At 66.3% G+C, this 25,624-nt stretch overlaps 1 protein-coding gene across 1 annotated transcript; it reads right to left on the bottom strand.

The window, feature by feature from the left end:
- Positions 1–762: 762 nt before the first annotated feature.
- On the bottom strand, positions 763–24,150 carry ITGA7 (integrin subunit alpha 7; the record flags this gene model as incomplete). Its single annotated transcript, XM_036405898.2, is given in 26 exon segments — positions 763–954; positions 1,272–1,370; positions 1,747–1,857; positions 2,375–2,464; positions 3,105–3,272; positions 5,126–5,228; positions 5,314–5,391; positions 6,063–6,142; positions 6,225–6,305; positions 7,241–7,285; positions 7,287–7,431; positions 7,772–7,884; positions 8,824–8,979; positions 10,214–10,727; positions 11,504–11,572; positions 12,451–12,546; positions 13,386–13,513; positions 13,599–13,687; positions 14,570–14,763; positions 16,010–16,217; positions 18,511–18,630; positions 18,681–18,812; positions 20,308–20,563; positions 21,113–21,192; positions 21,261–21,388; positions 23,908–24,150. Coding segments are annotated over 26 exon segments (3,633 nt in total), but the record flags the coding sequence as incomplete, so codon positions are not given.
- Between the last annotated feature and the right edge of the window lie 1,474 nt (positions 24,151–25,624).

The raw sequence follows: 25,624 nt of genomic DNA on the forward strand, positions 1-25,624 counted from the left end.
CACGCAGATATCGCGACATGGCAGCGGCCAGCGCGGGGTATATCGCGACATGGCACCCGACAGCGGGATATATCGCGATATGGCATCAGACCGCGGGCTATATCGCGATATGGCGCCGGACAGAGTGAGATATATCACGATATGGCACCGGACAGACTGAGATATATCGCGATATGGCACTGGACAGAGTGAGATATCACAATATGGCACTGGACAGAGTGATATATTGCAACATGACACTGGACAGAGTGATATATCGCAATATGGCACCGGACACAGTGAGATATCACGATATGACACTGGACACAGTGAGATATCGCAATACGGCACCAGGCAGTGTGGGGTATATCATGACATGGCACCAGAGAGCATGAGATATCGTGACATGGCACTGGACAGCAAGGGAGATATCGCGATACGGCACTGGAGAGCACAGGACATCGCAATATGGCACCAGAGGGCATGGGATATATCGTGACATGGCACCAGAGAGTGGAGGATATATTGTGATATGGCACCAGAAAGTATGAGATATCACGATATGGCGCTGGACAGCAAGGGGTATATCGTGATATGCCGCACTGTGTCGTGCCCTATCATGACGTGCTGTGCTCTGTGGCGCCATATCGCGATATGACGCACTCTATGGTGCCATATCACAATATGCTGTGCCGTATCATGCCATATCGCGATATGCCGTGCCGTATCGTGCCGTATCGCGATGTGCCGTGCCGTATCGTGCCATATCGCGATATGCCGTGCCGTATCGTGCCGTATCGCGATGTGCCGTGCCGTATCGTGCCATATCGCGATAGCAGGGGGGTCCCTCACCTTCCAGAGCCCCAGCACGAGCAGCGCCAGCAGCAGCAGCCCCAGCAGCACCGCCAGGGGCAGCACCCACCAGGGGACAGCGGTGACGGCCACGCCCGGGTCCAGGTGCAGGGACACCGACATCTGCGGGGTCACAGGGGTCACCCAGGGGTCATTGGGGTCACAGGGGTCACCCAGGGGACACTGGGGTCACGGGGGATCAATGGGGCCATGGGGATATCGAGGGGGACTGGAGGGGCTTGGGGACATCGGGGGGGGGGCGCTGGGGAGATCCTGGGGGTGTCCAGGGGGTCCCAGGGGTGTCCATGAGGGTGTCCCCAGGGGTGTTCCCAGGTGTCCTCAGGGATGTCCTAGGGGTGTCCCCAGGGGTGTCCCCAGGGGTGTCCGAGGGTACAGGTGTGTCCCCAGGTGTCCCCAGGTGTCCCCAGGTGTGTCCCCACCTGTGCCACCGCGTCCCTGATGACGACGTTGCCGCGGGGGGAGGAGACCGAGACCCCGGCGCGCACGATCAGCTCCAGGTTCTCCACGTCCAGGAACTCCTGGGATGGGGATTTGGGGAATTTGGGATTTGGGGATTGGGAAACTGGGGATTTGGGGAATTGGGGAATTGGGGATTGGGAAATTGGAGATTTGTGGATTTGAGGATTGGGAAATTGGGGATTTGGGGATTGGGGATTTGGGGATTGGGGATTTGGGAATTGGGGATTGGGGATTTGGGGATTGGGGAATTGTGGATTTGGGGAATTTGGGATTTGGGAATTGGGGAATTGGGAATTGGGGATTTGGGGACTGGGGATTTGGGGATTGGGGATTTGGGGAATTTGGGATTTGGGAATTGGGGATTTGGGGAATTTGGGGAGGGGTCCAGGCCGGGCTGAGCCCCCTCCCCACCCACCCCGGGGGTCTCTCGCTGACCTCCAGGAAGGTCCCGTTCCAGAGGCGGCCCCGCGCCCGCAGCTCCGAGCGCTCCAGCGACGGCAGCGGGCACCGGAACGGGCGGCAGCGCGCCGTGCCCCGGGCACAGTCCTGGGACAGCCAGGGGACAGTGAGGGGACAGCGAGGGGACAACGTGGGGACACCGCGGGGGTGTGGGGACATCCCGGGGGTGTGGGGACATCCCGGGGATTGGGGGACACCGGAACGGGCGGCAGCACAGTCCTGGGACAGTGAGGGGACAGTGAGGGGACAGTGAGGGGACACCTTGGGGGTAGGGGGACAGTGTGGGGACATCCCAGGGATGGCGGGGGGGACACCCCAGGAGTGGGGGTTTCTCTTTTTGAGGGATGGAGGGGACACCCCAGGGAATGGGGGCACTGGGAGTGGGGGGACACCAGAACAGGGCAGGACAGAGCAGGGGGACACCAGGAATGGAGTGACCCCGGGAATGGGGACACCCCGGGAATGGGGACACCCAGGGAATGGGGACAGCCCAAAATGGGGCACTGGGACCACAGGGGGATCCTGGGAGCAGAGGCCCCCCAAAGCAGGAGGACCCCAAACCCCATAGGCAGGGCCCCCCAACCCCAAAACCCCCCGCCCTCACCAGGGTCACGTTCCTCCTCTTCCTCCCCGCGGGCACCCACCACGAGCGGGCCGGGGGCTCCTCAGGGGGGCCCTCCCGGCCTGGTGACTCCTGGGGGGGCAAAGATGGGCGTGGGGGGGGTGGGACAGGGACCCCCAGGCACCCCCGGGCACCCCCGGGCACCTCTGGACACCCCAGGACACCCCCAGGACACCCCCTGGCCACCCCCAGGACACCTTTGGACACCCCTGGACATCCCTTGGACATCCCTGGACATCCCTTGGACACCTCTGGCCACCTTTGGCAACCCCAGGACACCCCTGGCTACCCCTGGACACCCCTGGACACCCCTGGACACCCCCGAACACCCCCAGGACACCCCCAGGACACCCTTGGACACCCCAGGACACCCCCAGGACACCTCTGGCCATCCCTGGACACCTTTGGCCATGCCTGGACATCCCTTGGACACCTTTGGCCACCTTTGGACACCCCTGGACACTGCCTGGGCACCCCCTGGCCACCCCTGGCCACCTTTGGACACCCCAGGACACCCCCAGGACATCTCTGGACACCCCTGGCCACCCCTGGACATCCCCTTGGACACCTCTGGACACCTCTGGACATCCCTTGGACACCCCTGGACACTTTGGCCACCCCTGGACACCCCTGGCCACCTTTGGCCACCCCTGTCCCCCCTGTCCCCCCTGTCCCCGCTGTCCCCCCTGTCCCCGCTGTCCCCCGGGCTCACCAGGGCGAGGCGCAGGGGGTTGCCCGGGGGGCTGCAGGGCACGGGGGGGGTGCCCAGCTCCAGGCTCAGGGGGTACAGGAGCCACTTCCCGTTGGGCAGCTCCAGCGGCCACTGCACGGTCAGGGCGGCCGAGCCGGGGCTCCTCAGCACCGGCCCCCGCTGCGACACCTGCGGGGCACGGGCGGGACCCCAGGAGTGACCCCAGAAACAGCCAGGACCCCAAAACCAGCCCCAAGCCCAAAAACGGCCCCTGCATGGAGCCATGGCCCCAAAAACAGCACCCAACCCCAAAAACAGCCCCTGCATGGAGCCATGACCCCAAAACCAGCACCCAACCCCAGAAACAGCCAGGACCCCAAAAACAGCCCCGAGCCCAAAAACGGCCCCTGCATGGAGCCATGACCCCAAAAACAGCCAGGACCCCAAAAACAGCCAGGACCCCAAAACCAGCCCCGAGCCCAAAAACGGCCCCTGCTTGGAGCCATGACCCCAAAACCAGCCCCGAGCCCAAAACCAGCCCCGAGCCCAAAAACGGCCCCTGCATGGAGCCATGACCCCGAAAACAGCACCCAACCCAAAAACAGCCAGGACCCCAAAAACAGCCAGGACCCCAAAACCAGCCCCGAGCCCAAAAACAGCCCCGAGCCCAAAAACAGCCCTGAGCCCAAAAATAATCCCCAACCCCAAAAATAGCCAAAACCAGCCAGGACCCCAAAAACAGCCCTCAAGCCCAAAAACAGCCCCTGCATGGAGCCATGACCCCAAAAACAGCACCCAACCCCAAAAATAGCCAAAACCAGCCAGGACCCCAAAACCAGCCCCGAGCCCAAAACCAGCCCCTGCATGGAGCCATGACCCCAAAAACAGCACCCAACCCCAAAAACAGCCAGGACCCCAAAAACAGCCAGGACCCCAAAACCAGCCCCGAGCCCAAAAACAGCCCCGAGCCCAAAAACAGCCCTGAGCCCAAAAATAATCCCCAACCCCAAAAATAGCCAAAACCAGCCAGGACCCCAAAAACAGCCCTCAAGCCCAAAAACAGCCCCTGCATGGAGCCATGACCCCAAAAACAGCACCCAACCCCAAAAATAGCCAAAACCAGCCAGGACCCCAAAACCAGCCCCGAGCCCAAAACCAGCCCCTGCATGGAGCCATGACCCCAAAAACAGCACCCAACCCCAAAAACAGCCAGGACCCCAAAAACAGCCCCGAGCCCAAAAACAGCCCCGAGCCCAAAAACAGCCCCCAACCCCAAAAACAGCCCCCAACCCCAAAAACAGCCCCAAGCACCAAAATCAACCCTGAGCCCAAAACCAGCCCTGTATGGAGCCATGACTCCAAAATCAACTCCGACCCCAAAATCAACCCCGACCCCAAAACCAACCCCGACCCCAAAAACAGCCCCGACCCCAAAACCAACCCTTTATGGAACCCCAACCCCATTTTGGTTTTGGGATCCTGGGGCAGTGGGGTGGTCTCCGTTTTGGGACCCATTTTGGGGGGTCTTTAATTTTGGGGTCTCTGTTTTAGGGTCCGTTTTGGGGTCTCTGTTTTGGGGTCTCTGTTTTAGGGTCCGTTTTGGGGTCTTTAATTTTGGGGTCTCTGTTTTAGGGTCCGTTTTGGGGTCTCCATTTTGGGGTCTCTGTTTTAGGGTCCGTTTTGGGATCTCCAATTTTGGGGTCTGTAATTTTGGGGTCTCTGTTTTAGGGTCCGTTTTGGGGTCTGTAATTTTGGGGGTCTCTGTTTTAGGGTCCGTTTTGGGATCTCCAATTTTGGGGTCTCTGTTTTAGGGTCCGTTTTGGGGTCTGTAACTTTGGGGTCACCATTTTGGGGGTCTCTGTTTTAGGGTCCGTTTTGGGGTCTCCAATTTTGGGGTCTCTGTTTTAGGGTCCGTTTTGGGGTCTGTAATTTTGGGGTCTGTAATTTTGGGGGTCTCTGTTTTAGGGTCCGTTTTGGGGTCTCCATTTTGGGGTCTCTGTTTTAGGGTCCGTTTTGGGGTCTCCAATTTTGGGGTCTCTCACCGTGACCTCGAAGCGGACGGCGCTGCCCACCTGGCTCTCCCTCTTCACCGCGCTCTCCCCCAGCACCTGCCCCCCAAAAAACAGCCTGGGGGGCACGGCCACGCTGTGGGGACATCCCTGCTGTGAGGGGGGGGCGGTCCCGACCCCAAAACCGCCCCCGGGCACCCCAAAACCCCGACCCCACTGACCCGGTCACGGCCAGGGGCAGCTCGATGACCACGCGGGCGCGGGCGACCACCGGCTCCAGCCCCGGCTGCTCGCTGGTCCTGGGGGGCATTTGGGGTCGGGAGGGTGAAACCCCAAAAGGAAAAACCCCAAAGGCCGTGCGGGGGGGGTTGGACCCCAAATCGCAGCCCCCCGACCCTGAATGTTGGGGGGCCGGGGGGTGAAACTGCCGGGGTCTTGTCCCCGAATCCTGCGGGGATCTGGTACCCAAATCCTGGGGTTTGATCCCAAATCCCCTGGGATTCCAGCCCCCAAATCCTGGGGGCTCTGAACCCCAGATCCTGGGGGTCTGACCCCAAATCCCCTGGGATTCCAGCCCCCAAACCCGGGCGTCTCCATCCCAAAACCCCCAGGGCTCCAACCCCAAATCCTGGGGGCTCCAAACCCAAAATTCCTCCAAGCTCTCACCCTCAACATCTCCGGGTTCTGCCTCCCAAATCCTGGGGGTCTCCATCCCAAATCCCGGGGGTCTCCATCCCAAATCCCGGGGGTCTCCATCCCCCCAATCCTGGGATCCCCAAACCCTGGGGGTCTCCATGCCCCAATCCTGGGGGTCCCATCCCCCCCGATCCCAGGGGTCTCCATCCTCAATCCCGGGGGTCCCCAGCCCCACTTTGAGGGTTCCCAGCCCCACTTTGGGGGTCTCCATCCCCACTTTGGGTGTCTCCATCCCCCAGTCCCGGGGGTCTCGGTGCCCCCAGTCCCGGCTCACGTGGACAGCTCCAGCAGCACCTGCAGCTCCGTGGTGTGGATGGAGACGCCCGAGGTGCTGAGGATGAGGAAGAAGCGCACCTGGGGAGGGGCAGGTGAGCGCTGGGGGCTGGGCGGGGGTCGGGGAGGGTCGGGGGGGGGGTGGGGAGGGGGCTGCGCCCACCTGGGCCCCGCGTTTGAGGGGGTTCCCCAGCTCGCACTCCACCCTGGAGCCGTTCGCGTTGGCCAAGCACAAAACCTTGTCCTGGGGAGGGGAGGACAGGGCTGAGCCCCCCTGGGGCACCTGGGGTGACCCCAGAGTGACCCCGGAGTGACCCCAGTGACCCCAGAGTGACCCAGAGTGACCCCAGAGTGACCCCGGAGTGACCCTGGAGTGACCACAGAGACCCCAGAGTGACCCCGGAGTGACCCCAGAGTGACCCAGAGTGACCCAGAGTGACCCCAGAGACCCCAGAGTGACCCCAGTGACCCCAGAGTGACCCCAACTCTGAGGGCACCCCCACAGTGACCCCATTGTCCCTGAAGGCCCCCCAGGGTCAGCCCCAGAACCGTCCCCCCCGCCCCTCCTGCCCCGTCCCCTGTCCCCAGCTGTCCCCTGCTGTCCCTCCCTGTCCCTGTCCCCATCCCTGTCCCCATCCCCATCCCTGTCCCTGTTCCCAGTGTCCCCTGTGTCCCCCGTGTCCCCCCTGTCCCCCGTGTCCCCCATGTCCCCAGTGTCCCCCCTGTCCCCAGTGTCCCCCCAGTGTCCCCCCTGTCCCCCGTGTCCCCAGTGTCCCCTGTGTCCCCAGTGTCCCCCCTGTCCCCAGTGTCCCCCATGTCCCCAGTGTTCCCCCTGTCCCCCCTGTCCCCAGTGTCCCCAGTGTCCCCAGTGTCCCCCCTGTCCCCAGTGTCCCCAGTGTCCCCCGTGTCCCCCCTGTCCCCCCTGTCCCCAGTGTCCCCTGTGTCCCCAGTGTCCCCCCTGTCCCCAGTGTCCCCCATGTCCCCAGTGTTCCCCCTGTCCCCTGTATCCCCAGTGTCCCCCCTGTCCCCAGTGTCCCCAGTGTCCCCCCTGTCCCCAGTGTCCTCCCTGTCCCCCCTGTCCCCCCTGTCCCCCCTGTCCCCAGTGTCCCCAGTGTCCCCTGTGTCCCCCGTGTCCCCAGTGTCCCCCCTGTCCCCAGTGTCCCCGTGTCCCCGTCTCACCGCGCTCTCCTCGGCCCGCATGGCGGCGTAGGGCAGCTCTGGGGGGCAGCGATGCCACCAGCAGGGCCTGGTGGGCGTCGTCCCCGTCCCTGTGCGGCTGCGCGGGGTCCGAGGGCTCGTTGGTCACCTGCAGCTCCAGGGCCACGTCCTTCTGGTCACTGATGGCCAAGATGGCAGCGCCATCCTCGTCCCTGCGGGCACAGCCACCTGTGACCCCTGGGGACATCCCCGGGCGCTCAGGGTGAAGGTGGCAGTGCCACCTGTGACCCCTGGGGACATCCCCGGGCACTCACAGTGAGGTGGCAGTGCCACCTGTGACCCCTGGGGACATCCCTGGGCCCTCACACAGAGGTGACAGTGCCACCTGTGACCCCTGGGGACATCCCCGGGCGCTCAGGGTGAAGGTGGCAGTGCCACCCTCGTCCCTGTCACTCCCTTGGGGACACCCCAGGGCTCTCAGGGCTCCCCAGGGCAGTGACCCCAGGGTGGCAGTGCCACCCCCCCCCCCCCCCGGTGGTGCTGTCCCCTCACCTGGGCAGGGCCAGGAAGTCGCTGTCCCCGAGGCGGGCGCAGAATCGCGGGCGCAGCTCCAGGTGGCTCTGGCAGATTCGGTCATCGCCGCAGCCCTGGCGCAGGAAATGCACCTGGGGGGACATGGGGACATGGGGACACTGCGGGGACACTGCGGGGACACGGGGGGGACACTGCGGGGACACTGCGGGGACACGGGGGGGACACTGAGGGGACACTGCGGGGACACTGCGGGGACACTGAGGGGACACAGGGGGACACAGGTGGGTGACACAGAGGGACATAGTGACACAGGGTGACACAGGGTGACCCGGGGGTGGCAGTGTCACCGTGTCCCCACCTTGGTGCGCAGCGTGCTGGGCTGGCGTGGGGGACAGGGGGTGACCCAGGGTGACGCAGGGTGACACAGGGGGTGACACAGGGGGTGACACAGGGGGTGACACAGGGGGTGACACAGTGACCCAGGGGGTGACACAGTGACCCAGGGTGACACAGTGACACAGGGTGACACAGGTGTGACACAGGGTGACACAGGGTGACCTGGGGGTGGCAGTGTCACCGTGTCCCCACCTCGGTGCGCAGCGTGCTGGGCTGGCACAGGGGACAGGGGGTGACCCAGGGTGACCCAGGGGGTGACACAGGGGGTGACACAGTGACCCAGGGGGTGACCCAGGGGGTGACACAGTGACCCAGGGTGACACAGTGACACAGGGTGACACAGGTGTGACCCAGGGGTGGCAGTGTCACCTCGGTGCGCAGCGTGCTGGGCTGGCGCGGGGGCGGGAGGTGACCCAGGGTGACACAGGGGGTGACACAGGGGGTGACCCAGGGGGTGACACAGTGACCCAGGGTGACACAGTGACACAGGGGGTGACACAGTGACCCAGGGTGACACAGTGACACAGGGGGTGACCCAGGGTGACACAGTGACCCAGGGTGACACAGGGGGTGACCCAGGGTGACCCAGGGGGTGACCCAGGGTGACACAGTGACCCAGGGGGTGACACAGTGACCAGGGTGACACAGGTGTGACCCAGGGGTGGCAGTGTCACCTCGGTGCGCAGCGTGCTGGGCTGGCGCGGGCTCAGCGCGGGGCTCAGCGGGGGCAGCGCTGTCCCCCGGGCCCCCCGGCGCCACCCCCGCGGTGTCCCCGCGATGGCGAAGGACAAGGTGACAGCGATGGGGCGGAGCTTGTCCCGGATGTCGTCCTGAGGAGGAGGAGGAGGAGGTGAGGAAGGTCAGGGGGGCGCTGGGGACACCTGGGGGAACGGGGATGAAGAGGAGGAGGAGGAGGAGGAGATGGGGATGGGGGACAGGGCTGATGGTGAGGAAGAGGAGGATGAGGAGGGCGAGGCTGAGGAAGGTGAGGATGAGGAGGAGGAGGCTGAGGAAGAGGAGAAAGAGGAAGATGAGGCTGAGGCTGAGGATGAGGAAGAGGCAGAGGGGCCGAGGCCGAAGCACGCAGGTGCAGGCGGAAGGTGGAGGAAGAGGAGGAGGAGGCTGAGGATGAGGCTGAGGAGGAGGATGAGGATGAGGAGGAGGATGAGGATGAGGATGCAGCAGAGGATGGGGAGGATGAGGAGGCTGAGGCCGAAGCACACACGTGCAGGCGGAAGGTGGAGGAAGAAGAGGCTGAGGATGAGGATGAGGATGATGATGAGGAGGAGGAGGAGGAGGAGGATGCAGAGGATGAGGACGAGGATGAGGAGGAGGCTGAGGCCGAAGCACGCACGTGCAGGTGGAAGGTGGAGGAGGAGGAGGCTGAGGCTGAGATGAGGAGGATGAGGATGAGGATGAGGAGGAGGCTGAGGATGAGGAAGATGAGAATGAGGCTGAGGCTGAGGCCGAAGCACGCACGTGCAGCCGGAAGGTGGAGGAAGAGGAGGATGAGGCTGAGGATGAGGATGAAGATAAGGATGAGGATGAGGACGAGGATGAGGATGAGGAGGAGGATGAGGCTGAGGATGTGGCAGAGGCTGAGGAGGAGGCTGAGGCTGAGGACAAGGATGAGGATGAGGAGGAGGCCGAGGCCGAAGCACGCATGTGCAGCCGGAAGGTGGTGGAGGAGGAGGATGAGGATGAGGATGAGGATGCAGCAGAGGACAAGGACGAGGATGAGGGATGAGGAGGAGGAGGAGGCTGAGGATGAGGATGAGGACAAGGATGAGGAGGAGGAGGAGGAGGAGGAGGCCGAGGCCGAAGCACGCACGTGCAGCCGGAAGGTGGCGGAGGAGGAGGCTGAGGATGAGGATGAGGATGCAGCAGAGGACAAGGACGAGGATGAGGGATGAGGAGGAGGAGGCTGAGGCTGAGGACAAGGATGAGGGATGAGGAGGAGGCCGAAGCACGCACATGCAGCCGGAAGGTGGTGGAGGAGGAGGCTGAGGAGGAGGATGAGAATGAGGAGGAGGAGGAAGAGGAGGCCGAGGCCGAAGCACGCACGTGCAGCCGGAAGGTGGCGGGCACGCAGCGCCGCTCCCGCGGCCGCGGCAGCTCCAGGCGGGCCCGGATCCGGTGCTCGGGCTCGGCCGGGCCCCGCTCCAGGAAGGAGCCCCGGGGCTGCTGCCCCCGAAGGCGCCGCTCCGAGTCCGCCTCCAGCGCCAGCTGCAGCTCTGGGGGGCAGAGGTGGGGGGCCCCAAATGATGGGGAGGGGTCCCAAAGGATGGGGAGGGGTCCCAAGGATGGGGGGCTCAAAGGATTTGGGGTCCCAAAGGATGGGGAGGGTCCCAAAGATGGGGAGGGTCCCAAAGGATGAGGAGGGTCCCAAGGATGGGGAGGGGTCCCAAGGATGGGGGGATCCAAAGGATGGGGGGGCTCAAAGGATTTGGGGTCCCAAAGATGGGGAGGGTCCCAAAGATGGGGAGGGGTCCCAAGGATGGGGAGGGGTCCCAAGGATGGGGGGGTCCAAAGGATGGGGAGGGGTCCCAAGGATGGGGGGGGTCCAAAGGATGGGGGGCTCAAAGGATTTGGGGGCCCAAAGGATGGGGAAGGTCCCAAAGATGGGGAGGGTCCCAAGGATGGGGAGGGTCCCAAAGGATGAGGAGGGTCCCAAGGATGAGGGGCTCAAAGGATTTGGGGGCCCGGAGATTTGGGGGGGTCCCAAAAGATGAGGGGTCCCAAAGGATGGGGAGGGGCCCAAGGGATGAGGAGGGTCCCAAGGATGGGGGGGTCCAAAGGATTTGGGGGCCCAAAGATGGGGAGGGGTCCCAAGGATGGGGAGGGTCCCAAAGGATGAGGAGGGGCCCAAGGATGAGGGGCTCAAAGGATTTGGGGGCCCAAAGATGGGGAGGGTCCCAAGGATGGGGAGGGTACCAAAGGATGAGGAGGGGCCCAAGGATGGGGAGGGTACCAAAGGATGAGGAGGGGCCCAAGGATGAGGGGCTCAAAGGATTTGGGGGCCCAAAGATGGGGAGGGTCCCAAGGATGGGGAGGGGTCCCAAGGATGGGGGGCTCAAAGGATTTGGGAGCCCAAAGATGAGGAGGGGTCCCAAAGGATGGGGGGGGGGTGTCCCAGGAACAGGGGGGACCCCAGGGATGGGGGACCCATGACTGGGGGGTCCCCCAGGGTTTGGGGGGTCCCTGGAATGGGGGGGTCCCCAGGAATTGGGGGGGATCCACAGGACTGGGGGGTCCCCCAGGTTTGGGGGTCCCTGGAACGGGGGGGTCCCCCAGGTTTGGGGGTCCCTGGAACAGGGGGGTCCCCCAGGTTTGGGGGTCCCGGGGGTCGCTCACCCAGCGGGGGGGGGGGCGCTGTCCCTGCCCGGGCTCTCGCTGAAGCTGAAACACGCCCGGACCTCCAGGCTGGGGGGGGGACAGGGTCACCGGGGGGGTCCCGACACCCCCAAAACGGGACAGGGACAGGGGACATGGGGGGACATGGGGGGGACATGGGGGGGACATGGAGGGGACACAGAGGGGACATGGAGGGACATGGAGGGGACACAGAGGGGACATGGAGGGGGACATGGGGGGGACATGGAGGGGACATGGAGGGGACATGGAGAGGGGGGACACAGAGGGGACATGGAGGGACATGGAGGGGGACATGGGGGGGACATGGAGGGACATGGAGGGGACACAGGGGGGGCACACACGGGGGTGGGGACACGTGGAGAGGACACGGGTTGGCGGGGGGGGACATGGGGGGACCCGGGAGGGACAAAGGGGGACACGGGGGGACACGGGGAGGGAAGAGGGGGACAATGGGGGGGACACGGAGAGGGACACGGGGAGGATCCGGGGGCGATACGAGAGGAGACTTGGGACACGGGGGACACGGGGGACATGGAGGGGACAAAGGGGGACACGATGGGGACCCGGGGCACACGGAGGGGGACCCAGGGGGGACACGGGTGACACGGGGGACACGGGGGTGACCCGGGGGACACGGGGGTGACCCGGGGTGGACACGGGGGTGACCCGGGGGTGACACGGGGGTGACCCGGGGGGGACACGGGGGTGACCCGGGGGTGACCCGGGGGTGACCCGGGTGACACGGGGGTGACCCGGGTGACACGGGGGTGCCGGGGGACATGGAGGGGGACCCGGGGGGGACACGGGGGTGACCCGGGGTGGACACGGGGGTGACCCGGGGGACACGGGGGACACGGGGGGGACACGGGGGTGATCCGGGTGACACGGGGGGACACGGGTGACACGGGGGTGCCGCTGTCACGCACCAGACGCCGGGCCCGTCGCGGCAGTTGCTCCGCTCCAGGTCGATGAGCGGCGGCAGCACCGCCACGTCCCGGGACACGTGAACCACCGGCCGCGCCCTGACGGGGGACGGGGAAAGGGGGGGTCCCGGGGGGAGCCCCCCCAAACCCTGAGCGCACCCCCGGGACCCCCCAGGGGCGGGGGGATTCGGGGAGGGGCTCCTGGGGGATTTGGGGGTCCCTGGGAGGGGGAATTGATGGGTGGGGGGCTCAGGGATTTGGGGGGCTCAGGGATTTGGGGGCGGTTCAGGGATTTGGGGGGGGCTCAGGGATTTGGGGGGGGTTCAGGGATTTGGGGGGCTCAGGGATTTGGGGGGGGTTCAGGGATTTGGGGGGCTCAGGGATTTGGGGAGGGGTTCAGGGATTTGGGGGGCTCAGGGTTTTGTGGGACTCAGGGATTTGGGGAGGGGGCTCAGGGATTTGGGGGGCTCAGGGATTTGGGGGGGTTCAGGGATTTGGGGAGGGGGCTCAGGGATTTGGGGGGGCTCAGGGATTTGGGGGGGTTCAGGGATTTGGGGGGGTCTGAGGGATTTGGGGGGCTCAGGGATTTGTGGGGCTCAGGGATTTCGGGGGGGCTCAGGGATTTCGGGAGGGGGCTCAGGGATTTCGGGGATGTCCAGGAATGGGGGGGGGGGGGGCCTCTCTGGGGGTTTGGGATTGTCGGGAATTGGGGGATTTTGGAGGTCCCAGGAATTGGGGGCTGCTCCAGGAATTTGGGATCCCCAGGAATTGGGGGATTCCGGGGATCCTCAGGAATTGGGGGATTTTGGGGGATTCCAGGGGGGTATCCCAGGAACTGGGGGCTGCTCCAAGGCTTTGGGATCCTCAGGAATCGGGGGATTCTGGGGCGGGGGATCCTCAGGAATTGTGGGGAGGGGGTCACGGGGCGGGGGTCTCACCTGTAGAGCACCACGGTGTCCGACAGGGACCCCACCAGCAGGTCGGGGTACAGGTTCCCATCCACGTCCATTCCCCCCGAGAGCGAGTACCCAAAGGCCGAGACCCCCACGGCCTCCCCATCCAGCACCTGGGGGTGGGGGCGGCTCTGGCTGAGCCCAGACCCCTCCCCAAACCCCCCGGGACCCCCCTGAGGACCCCCGGGCCCCCCTCACCTGCGCCGGGCGGGTGACGATGCCCAGGGCGCTGCCGTGGTAAATGAAGACTTTGCCCGCGCCGTCAAAAGGAGCCCCCACGGCCAGGTCTGCAGAGGGAAATTTGGGCAAATTTGGGGGTTTTTGGGGCTCAGATCCCTCCCCAGGGAAGCCCTTGGGGGCGTTCATGCGGCAAAGTTTTGGGGATCCCCAAAAAAAACCCCAACAAAACCCCGAATTTCCTCCCCCAAAAAAAGCCCCGCACCACAAATTCTGCTGTGGCCGAGGGCTGCGGTTCTGCCAGGCCCTGCCCTTGGAGACCCCAAAGGCCCTGAAATCCCCCCAGAAACCCCCAAATAGCCCCGAAACCCCTCACCCTCAAAGCCATTCTGGGTTTGGTCCATCCCCAGACCCCAAACCCCCCCCAAAATCCTCTCAAACTGCCCCAAATCCCCCCCGAACCCCCCTGCAGCCCCCTTGAACCCGACGTGGTTTTGGTTTGGCCCTGGACCCCCAAAACCCCCTGAAATCCCCCCCAAACCCCCCCCAAAACCCCCCAAATCCCCTCTCCAGCCCCTGAATTTCCCCAAAACCCCCCTAAATGCCCTCAAACCTCCCCGAAACCCCAAGAATTCTCCCCAGACGCCCCCTCATCCCCTCAAACCTCTCTGAAATCCCCCAAAATCCCCCGAATTCCCCCCAAAAGCCCCCCAAAACCCCCTCCCCAGCCCCCCCCCCCGATCCCTCACCCTCGAAGCCGTCCCGGTCCAGGTCCCTCCCCAGACCCCCAAACCTCCCCCAAACCCCCCCAAAACCTCCCCAAATTCCCCGAATTCCCCCCAAAACCCCTGAATCCCCCCCGATCCCGCACCCTCGAAGCCGTCCCGGTCCAGGTCCCTCCCCAGAGCCCCCAAACCCCCCTAAATCCCCTCAAACCTCCCCAAATCCCCCGAATTCCCCCCAAAAGCCCCGAATCCCCCCCGATCCCTCACCCTCGAAGCCGTCCCGGTCCAGGTCCCCGGCCGAGCAGAGCGCGGTGCCGAAGGCGGAGCCGCGGGGGCCGCTCAGGCGCTCGGGGGTGGCGCCGGCCCAGAGCCCCCCCGGGTTGATGTAAACGTACACGGCCCCCCCCAGCTCCTCCTGCCGCTCGAAAAAGTGGGGGGCGCCCACGGCCAGGTCCGTCCAGCTGGGGACAGCGGGGGGGACGCGGAGATGTCACCGCCACACCCCCCCCCCCCCCGCGGAAAGGGAATGGATCGGCCCGGACACGGGTGGGGAGGGGGTTCGGGGGGTCCTGGGGTGGGGAAGGGGTTCAGGGGGTGGGGAAGGGGATTTGGGGGGGTTTAGGGGGTGGGGAATGGGATTTGGGGGGTTTAAGGGGGTGGGGAATGGGATTTGGGGGGGTTTAAGGGGGTGGGGAAGGGGATTAGGGGGTGGGGAAGGGGATTTGGGGAGATTCAAGGGGTGGGGAAGGGGATTTGGGGGGTTCAGGGGTTGGGGAGGGGGTCCTGGGGTGGGGAGGGGATTTGGGGGGTTCTGGGGTGGGGAAGGGGTTCAGGGGGTGGGGAATGGGATTTGGGGGGTTCAGGGGGTGGGGAAGGGGTTCAGGGGGTGGGAATGGGATTTGGGGGGGTTTAGGGGGTGGGGAATGGGATTTGGGGCGTTCAGGGGGTGGGGAAGGGGATTTTTGGGGCCACAGCCACAGGGACACAGGTGACACGGGTGACATCAAGTGACAGGGCTGGCACACACACACAGGTGACACGGGTGACATCAAGTGACAGGGCTGGCACACACACACAGGTGACATGGGTGCGACCTGTGACACAGGGGTGACACACAGGTGACCCGGGTGACACAGGTGACATGGGTGACACAGGTAACACAGGTGACACGGGTGACACGGGTGACACGGGTGACACACGGGTGACATGGGTGACGTGGCCATGTTCCGATGCCAGGGCTGACACACACAGGTGACATAGGTGACACAGGTAACACAGGTGACACGGTGACAAAGGTGACAGGTGTCCCAGATGCCCCAGGTGTCCCCAGATGTCCCAGATGCCCCAAATGCCCCAGACGCCCCAGGTGTCCCAGGTGTCCCTGAAGCCCCAGATGTCCTCAGGTGCCCCCGGTGTCCCCAGGTGTTCCAGGTGTCCCCAGATGCCCCAAATGCCCCAGGTGCCCCTGGTGTTCCAGATGCCCCAGGTGCCCCCGGTGTCCCCAGGTGTCCCCAGATGCCCCAGGTGTCCCCAGATGCCCCAAATGCCCCAGGTCCCCCAGGTGTCCCCAGGTGTCCCCAGGTGTCCCCAGGTGCCCCCGGTGTCCCCAGGTGTCCCCAGGTGTCCCCGGTGTCCCCAAATGCCCCAGGTGTCCCCAGGTGCCCCAGGTGCCCCAGGTGTCCCCAGGTGTCCCCGGTGTCCCCGCACCCGTCGCTGTTGAGGTCCAGCAGGGCCAGGGCGTGGCCGAAGGCGGAGCTGAGTTGGTGCCCGCCCAGCACGGCCTCGGGCACCAGGCGGTTGGCGCTGTCCGTGCGCAGGATCACAACGGCCCCGCTGTGGTTGGCCCGGGGCGCGCCCGACACAAAGCTCAGCTCGTGCGGCCGTGTCAGCCCCGGGCCCGCGGCCACCGAGAAACCTGCGGGGCACGGGGACAGTCAGGGGACAGCCAGGGGACACGGGGACAGCCAGGGGACAGTCAGGGGACACCCAGGGGACACGGGGACAGCTCGGTCACCCTGACCCTGGGACCACCGAGAAACCTGCGGGACACGGGGACAGTCAGGGGACAGTCAGGGGACACGGGGACAGCCAGGGGACACCGGGACAACTCGGTCACCCCGGCCCTGGGACCACTGAGAAGAGAAACCTGCGGGACACGGGGACAGTCAGGGGACAGTCAGGGGACACGGGGACAGTCAGGGGACACCCAGGGGACAGTCAGGGAACACGGGGACAGCTCGGTCACCCCAGCCCTGGGACCACCGAGAAACCTGTGGGACACGGGGACAGTCAGGGGACACCCAGGGGACACCCAGGGGACACCCAGGGGACAGCCAGGGGACACGGGGACAGTCAGGGGACACCCAGGGGACACCCAGGGGACACCGGGACAGCCCTGTCACCACCAAGACCACCCAGGGGACACGGGGACAGCCCAGGGGACACGGGGACAGCCCGTGGATTGCCAGAAGGGCAGATTGTTTGGAGAAAAGGGGCAGATTTTAGGGGAAAAGGGCAGATTTTGGGTGGAAATGGCAGATTTTGGGTGGAAATGGCAGATTTTGGGTGGAAATGGCAGATTTTGGGTGGAAATGGCAGATTTTGGGGGGAAGGGCAGATTTTGGGGGGAAGGGCAGATTTTGGGGTGAAGGGCAGAATTTGGGTGGAAATGGCAGAATTTGGGTGGAAATGGCAGATTTTGGGTGGAAATGGCAGATTTTGGGTGGAAATGGCAGATTTTGGGTGGAAATGGCAGATTTTGGGGGGAAGGGCAGATTTTGGGGTGAAGGGCAGAATTTGGGTGGAAATGGCAGAATTTGGGTGGAAATGGCAGATTTTGGGTGGAAATGGCAGATTTTGGGTGGAAATGGCAGATTTTGGGGTGGAAATGGCAGATTTTGGGGTGGAAATGGCAGATTTTGGGGGGAAGGGCAGATTTTGGGGGCCAGAGCAGCCAATGCCGAGCAGAGCCCCCCCCCCCTCCCCGCACGTGCAGGGGTGGCCGTGAGCCCCCCCCGAGCGCCCCCAAAGCCCCCCCTGAGCCCCCCCAGCCCCCAGCCAGGCTCCAGCCCCTCCCCCACAATCCATGCACCCCCCCCATGCAAAAACAGCAACGGGGACAGGCGGGGACAGGCGGGGACACGGGGGGACACGGGGGGGACATGGGGGGGACATGGGGGGGACACTGGGGGGGGACACGGGGGGGGGACAGGCAGGGACATGGGGGGGGGGTTTGGGGACACGGGGACGATTTGAAGGGTCAGGAATTGTGGGGACAGAAACGCGGGGACAGCGATGGGGAGGACACAGCGATGGGGAGAGGGCTTGGTGACAGGGCCGGTGACACGGGGGTGGTGACACGGGGGTGGTGACACGAGAGAGGTGGGGCCATGCGGGGCGGGCGGGGGTGATGCGGCCACACGCGTGCGTGTGCAGGGGGGGGGACACGGGAGGGGACAGGAGCTGTGTCCCCATGGGGACACGAGCGTGCACAGGTGACACCTGGGTGTGTCAGGGGTATGCAGGTGACACCTGGGTGTGTCAGGGGTGCACAGGTGGCACCTGGGTGTGTCACATCTGCACAGGTGGCACCTGAGCGTGTCACTGCCACATCCCTGCAGGTGCCACCCGCGTCCGCGGTGCCACCGGACAGAGGCGACGCTCGGCGTGCCCAGGGTGCCACCCCCCGAGCGGGGACACGCGTGACAGGAGCGCCGTGGGGACAGCGCCACACGCGTGTGCCCGCAGGAGCCTTCGGGAGGGGGGCAGGAGTGTCCCACACGGGACACGGGTGACACACGCCTGGCACACGCCTGGCACACGCCTGGCACACGCGTGTGCCCACAGGACCCTTCGGGAGCGGGGACAGGAGTGTCACACATGGGACACGCCTGGCACACGCCTGGCACACGCGTGTGCCTGCAGGACCCTTTCAGGAGCAGGACGGGAGTGTCACACATGGCACGGGGGGGTCACACACGGGTGACACACGCCTGGCACACACGTGTGCCCACAGGACCCTTTGGGAGCGGGGACAGGAGTGTCACACATGGGACATGCCTGGCACACGCCTGGCACACGCGTGTGCCCACAGGACCCTTTCAGGAGCAGGACGGGAGTGTCACACACGGCACGGGGGGTCACACACGGGTGGCACACGGGCGACACACGCCTGGCACACGCCTGGCACACGCGTGGCACGCACGAACCCAGGTAGGAATTGTGCCCCACGTCCGCGGCCGCGCCGGGCACCCTCTCTCCGGGCTCGGGGGTCCGGAACACCCTCAGGTCGGGGGCGGCGCTCTCAATGTTTGTCACAAAGAGCAGCCCTGGGGAGGGGGCACGGCCGGGGGCGTCAGGGGGACCCCACCCCCCGTACCGAGGTAGCTGTGGGCGGGCACGGGGATCAGGGCCGGGTCCTGCTCCTTCTCCCCCCCCGCTTCGAAGGGGCCGGCGTCCGGGCGCAGCAGGTCCAGGGAGCTCTGCTGGAGCTGCTCCAGGCGAACGGTGCCTGGGGGACCCGCGGGGACATTGGGGACAATGGGGACACCGAGGGGTCCAGGGAGCTCTGCTGGAGCTGCTCCAGGCGAACCGTGCCTGGGGGACCCGCGGGGACAATGGGGACAGTGGGGACACCGAGGGGTCCAGGGAGCTCTGCTGGAGCTGCTCCAGGCGAACCGTGCCTGGGGGACCCGCGGGGACATTGGGGACAATGGGGACAATGGGGACAGTGGGGACAATGGGGACACCAAGGGGTCCAGGGAGCTCTGCTGGAGCTGCTCCAGGCGAACGGTGCCTGGGGGACCCGCGGGGACATTGGGGACAATGGGGACCCGGGGACCCGGGGACATTGGGGGACAATGGAGACAGTGGGGACATTGGGGACAGGAGGGACACGGGGGGACAATGGGGACATGGGGACAATGGGGATAATGGGGACACCGAGGGGTCCAGGGAGCTCTGCTGGAGCTGCTCCAGGCGAACGGTGCCTGGGGGACCCGCGGGGACAATGGGGACAGTGGGGACCCGGGGACCCGGGGACATTGGGGGACAATGGGGACAGTGGGGACAGTGGGGACAGGAGGGACATGGGGGGACAATGGGGACATGGGGACAATGGGAGCAATGGGGATAATGGGGACATTGGGGGACAATGGGGACAGTGGGGACAATGGGGACAGTGGGGACAATGGGGACAATGGGGACAGTGGGGACCCGGGACACAGGGGCACAATGGGGACAATGGGGACACCGAGGGGTCCAGGGAGCTCTGCTGGAGCTGCTCCAGGCGAACGGTGCCTGGGAGACCCGCGGGGACAATGGGGACAGTGGGGACATCGGGGACACAGGGGGACAATGGGGACATGGGGACAGGGGGGACAATGGGGACCCAGGGACAGGGGGGACAATGGGGACGATGGGACAATGGGGGCGATGGGGGCGATGGGACAATGGGGACACCAGGGTGGAACCTGAGGGTTCCAAGGGCATCTGGATGAGTTGGGACCCCTCCCCAGGGGACAATGGGGACACCGAGGGACCCTCATGCTCGGCCTGAGCACCCACAGCCCCCACACCCTCCCAGTTATGGGTCCCACACCCCCCAGACCCCCAAACGCCCCCATGGCGGGGGTCCCATGGCCCCTCATTCCCCCAGTTATGGGTCCCGGGTGCCCCAAGCAGGAACAGCCCCCAGACCCCCCAAACCCTCCCTGGGCGGGGGTCCCAGCGCCCCTCACCCTCCCAGTTATGGGTTCCAAACACCTCTGGAGTGGTCCCAGTGCCCCTCACCCTCCCAGTTATGGGTCTCCGGTGCCCCCAGCAGGAACAGCCCCCAGACCCCCCAAACTCCCCATGGCGGGGGTCCCAGCGCCCCTCACCCTCCCAGTTATGGGTCCCAGACCCCCCAAACTCCCCAGGGCGGGGGTCCCAGCGCCCCTCACCCTCCCAGTTATGGGTCCCAGACCCCCCAAACTCCCCAGGGCGGGGGTCCCAGCGCCCCTCACCCTTCCAGTTGTAGGTCCCCGGTGCCCCCAGCAGCACGAAGCGCCGGTCGGGGCTGAAGGCGGCCGCCAGGCCCTGCTGGCAGAACCCGAACCGTTCGTGTCCCGGCGCTCTCCCCTCGCAGAATTTCCACTCGCCGCCGTCCAGCTCGTCCCGCTCCCGCAGGTCCTGGCTCAGCACGAAGCAGCGCCCGATCACGTCCCGCGTCTCCAGCGGCTGCCGCACGCGGTGCCGCAGCTCGTAGCGGTGCGCGCAGGTCTGCGGGGACACCTGGCGGTCACCGAGAGCCGGGAGCCCCTCCCGGAGGCGCCCGCGGTTGTGGGAATTCACAGAAATTTGGAGAGTTTTGGGGGAAAAGCCGCAAAAGGCGGGCCCGAAGTGTGATTAGAGCCAAGCAGCAGGCATGAGGTGGGTCAGCAGAAAAAGTGTTTAAATTGTAGAGAGGGCAAATAGAACTGTCCCCATCCCGGTGTCCCCATCCCGGTGTCCCCACCCTGGTGTCCCCATCCCGGTGTCCCCACCCCGGTGTCCCCATCCCGGTGTCCCCATCCCAGTGTCCCCATCCCAGTGTCCCCATCCCGGTGTCCCCATCCCGGCGTCCCCACCCCGGTGTCCCCATCCTGGTGTCCCCACTCCAGTGTCCCTATCCCAGTTATGGGTTCAGTTATGTCCCAGGTGTCCCCATCCCGGTGTCCCCACCCGTGTCCCCATCCCGGTGTCCCCACTCCAGTGTCCCTATCCCAGTGTCCCTATCCCAGTGTCCCCACCCCGGTGTCCCCACCCCAGCATCCCCACCCCGGTGCTCACCACGACTTTGCCGCCGGGCCCTTGGCTCTCGACGCTGACCCCCAGCCATTGGTTCTCTTTGCTCTCTCTCATGGGATCCTCTGCGGGCACCGTGAGGGTCAGCCCGGCCCGGCCCCCCCCCTCGGGGACCCCCGGGACCCCCGCTCACCTCCCTCATCGATGGGGACCCTCCAGCAGTCCGCGGGCTCGGCGCTCAGCGGGCAGGCGAACAGAGCCCCGCTGATGTTGGCGGCCTGGCCGGGCAGTGCCCGGGCCTGGGGGGCTCCCACGAGCAGCCTGGCAGGGCAGCGACCCCCGTCAGGGTTTGGGGAGGGGTCCCCGAGGGTCCCCAAGCCCACCCCGGGTGCGGCTGTGCCACCCCCGTGCCCAGCAGCTGCTGTGGGGACATGGAGGGGACAGGAGGGGACAGCCCAGACACCCCCCAGACACCCCCGGGACCCCCGTCAGGATTTGGGGAGGGGTCCCCGAGGGTCACCGAGACTCCCCCGGTATCCCCCGGGTGCGGCTGTGCCACCCCCGTGCCCGGCACATCCCGTGCCCTGCTGTGGGGACATGGAGGGGACAGGAGGGGACAGCCCGGGACACCCCCGGGACACCCCCGGGACCCCCGTCAGGATTTGGGGGGGGGTCCCCGAGGGTCCCCAAGCCCACCCCGGGTGCGGCTGTGCCACCCCCGTGCCCGGCAGCTGCTGTGGGGACATGGAGGGGACAGGAGGGGACACCCCGGGACACCCCCCAGACACCCCAGGGACCCCCGTCAGGGTTTGGGGAGGGGTCCCCGAGGGTCACCGTGCCCCCCCCGGGAGCAGCTGTGCCACCCCCGTGCCCGGCGCGGTGCCAGCCCGGCCGAGCAGCTGCTGTGGGGACACTGAGGGGACACGGAGGGGACAGGAGGTGACAGGAGGGGGGACACCCCCGGGACCCCCGCCAGTGTCCCCGGCGCGTCCCCGGTGGCCGCGGGGCCTGGGGGGAGCCCGGGGGCGGCGGTGGCGCGGGGGGGGACGCGGCGGAGCCCACGGGGGTGGCGGGGAGGGAGCGGCGGTAAAAATAACCCGGAATTCCCTCAAAATAACCGCGGAGCAACATGGCCAAAAAAGGACCGGGCACACCGAGACACCGGCGCCCCACGGGGCCGGGACAGCGCGACAAGGGCGGCCCGGGGACAGCGGGGACACGGGGGGACACCGGGGACAGAGGGAAAAGCACAGGAACCGAGCCCAGCCCGGTTCCGTCACCACCTGCACCGGGCACCGGCGGCCAAAGCCGCCCTCGGTGCCAGGAACGCGGCGCGGGCGGCAGCGCTGCGACACCGCGGCGACAGCGGCGACACCGCGGCGACACCGGGCGGGCGGGGCACGGCGGGGACAGGGGGGGTGGACGGGTGACAGCGCAATGGGAGCCGCCCGCTCCGGGGGTCCCCGTGGGTGAGACGCCCCCGGTAACGGCCCGGGAGAACCGGGGGGACAGGGGAATGGACAGGGGGACACGGGGACAGGGGGACACGGGGACAGGGGGACATTGGGGTAATGGGACATGGGGACAGGGGGACACGGGGACAGGGGGACACGGGGAGGACAGGGGGACATTGGGGTAGTGGGACATGGGGACAGAGGGACAGGGGGACAGGGGGATATGGGGACATTGGGGACACTGGGGTAGTAGGACAGGGGGACACGGGGACACGGGGACAGGGGGACATTGGGGTAGTGGGGTAGTAGGACAGGGGGACACGGGGACAGGGGGACACGGAGGACAGGGGGACAGGGGGACATGGGGACACTGGGGTAGTGGGACACGGGGACATTGGGGACACTGGGGTAGTGGGACTTGGGGACACGGAGGACATGGGGACAGGTGGACAGAGGGACAGAGGGACAGACGGACACGGGGACACGGCAGTCGCGGGTGGGCGTTCGCCGCACGGCCCGGGGGGGCCCGGCCGGGGGGGTCCCTGCAGCCGAGAGCTCCGGGGCAGCGCTCGCCCCCCAGAGCCCCCCCGAGCCCCCCAGAGCAGAGTCCCCATCACCCGCGAATGCTGAATAACCCCGGGCCGCGCAGGCGGCCTGGCAGCGACACTGTCCCTTCTGTCCCTGTGTCTGTCCCTTCTGTCCCTGTGTCTGTCCCCGTCCCTGTCCCTGTCCCTTTGGCACCGCCCCCTCGCGCTGGGGTCGCTCCGGGGGTCCCGGTCCCCCCTCAGCCCCGCGGCTCCCGGCGCTCCCGAACCCCCAAATCCCGGCAATAGGAACTCCCCCTACCCCAAAATCCCCCAAATCCCCCCCAAATCCCGGCAACAGGATCCCCCGAATCCCCAAAATTCCCCCCTAAATCCCGGCAATAGGATCCCCCCCCCATCCCGGAACCCCCCAAATCCCCTCAACAGGATCCCCCCCAAGCCTGGAACTGCCCAAAATCCCCCAAATCCCGGCCATGGGAACCCCCCGGCCCTAAAACTCCCCAAATCCCCCCCAAATCCCCTCAACCGAACCCGCCCCCCCCACCCAGGCTCTCCCCCATTCCCGGGGGTCCCTCCCAGCTCATCCCGGGGGTCGCGTCCCCCCCGATCCTCCCGGTTCCCCCCGATCCCCCCGGTTCCCCCCGATCCCTCCCGGTCTCCCCGGTTCCCCCCGATCCCTCCCGGTCCCTCCCGGTTCCCCCGGTTCCCCCCGATCCCTCCCGGTTCCCCCCGATCCCCCCGATCCTCCCGGTCCCCCCGGTTCCCCCCGATCCCCCCGATCCCCTCGGTTCCCCCCGGTTCCCCCCGGTCCCCCCCGGTCCCCCCCGGTTCCCCCGCTCACCACGCCCGGGGCTCGGGGCTCAGCTGCCGGTGCAGCGCCACGGCCGCTCCGAAGAGGCTGCCCCGGTCCCCGTCCTTCAGCACCGGGCTGGCCCCGTCCAGGTTGAACGCGGCGGCCGCCGGTAACCACAGGGACAGCGCCGGTAACCACAGGAACATCGCCGGTAACCACCGGCAGAGCCCCGGTGGCTGCAGGGACAGCCCCGGTAGCCACAGGGACACCGACAGCAGCCACCGGCAGAGCTCCGGTAGCCCCAGGAACGGCCCCGGTAGCCCCGGGAGCAGCCCCGGGAGGCACCGGTAGAGTCCCGGTAGCCCCAGGAACGGCCCCGGTAGCCCCGGTAGCCCCAGGAACGGCCCCGGTAGCGGCCCCGGGAGGCCCCGGCGGCCCCCGCTCGCCATCCCCGCGCTGCCGGTGCCGCCGCCCGCGGGAGGAGCGCCCGGAGCGCCCGGAGCCCCCGCAGCTCCCGGGGGGCGGCTCCGCCCCGGCCCCGCCCCCGCCCCCGCGGAACCGGGGAAGCCCCGGAGAGCCCGGGAGGGGCGGGGAGGGGGCGGGGCCGGACCCCAAAGAGCGGGGAGGGGACCCCAAATAGCGGGAGGGACCGCGAACCCACAGAGTGACCCCAAATACTGGGAGGGACCCCAAACCCACAGAGTGACCCCGAATACCGGGAGGGACCCCAAATACCGGGAGGGAGCGCGAACCCACAGAGTGACCCCAAATCCCGGGAGGGACCCCAAATCCCGGGAGGGACCCCAAACCCACAGAGTGACCCCAAATACCGGGACTGACCCCAAATCCCGGGAGGGACCGCGAACCCACAGAGTGACCCCAAACCCACAGAGTGACCCCAAATCCACAGAGTGACCCCAAATCCCGGGAGGGACCCCAAATCCCGAGACTGACCCCAAACCCACAGAGTGACCCCAAACCCACAGAGTGACCCCAAATACCGGGACTGACCCCAAATACCGGGAGGGACCGCGAACCCACAGAGTGACCCCAAATAGCGGGGAGGGGACCCCGAACCCACAGAGTGACCCCAAATCCCGGGAGGGACCCCAAATCCCGAGACTGACCCCAAACCCACAGAGTGACCCCAAACCCACAGAGTGACCCCAAATACCGGGACTGACCCCAAATACCGGGAGGGACCGCGAACCCACAGAGTGACCCCAAATAGCGGGGAGGGGACCCCGAACCCACAGAGTGACCCCAAATACCGGGAGGGACCGCGAACCCACAGAGTGACCCCAAACCCAGGGACTGAGCCCAAACCCACAGAGTGACCCCAAATCCCCGGAGTGACCCCGAACCCACAGAGTGACCCCAAATCCCGGGACTGACCCCAAACCCAGGGACTGAGCCCAAATCCCGAGGAGTGACCCCAAATCCAGGGAGGGACCCCAGAGGGCAGGGAGTGGCCCCAAACATGAGGAGTGACCCCAAATCCCGGGAATGAATCCAAATCCAGGAGCGGACCCCAAATACCAGGAGTGACCCCGAATCCAGAGAGTGACCCCAAGTCCCCAGAGTGACCCCAAATCCCGGGACTGACCCCAGCCCCAGGAACTGGGGAGTGACCCCAAATTCCTGGAGTGACCCCAAATCCAGGGGCTGACCCCAAACCCAGGGAGTGACCCCAAATCCAGGCACTGACCCCAAATCCAGGGGGTGACCCCAAATCCAGGGAGTGACCCCAAACCCTGGGACTGAC

This window comes from Molothrus ater, unplaced genomic scaffold, assembly GCF_012460135.2.
Source record: "Molothrus ater isolate BHLD 08-10-18 breed brown headed cowbird unplaced genomic scaffold, BPBGC_Mater_1.1 matUn_MA207, whole genome shotgun sequence".
NCBI lineage: Eukaryota > Metazoa > Chordata > Aves > Passeriformes > Icteridae > Molothrus > Molothrus ater.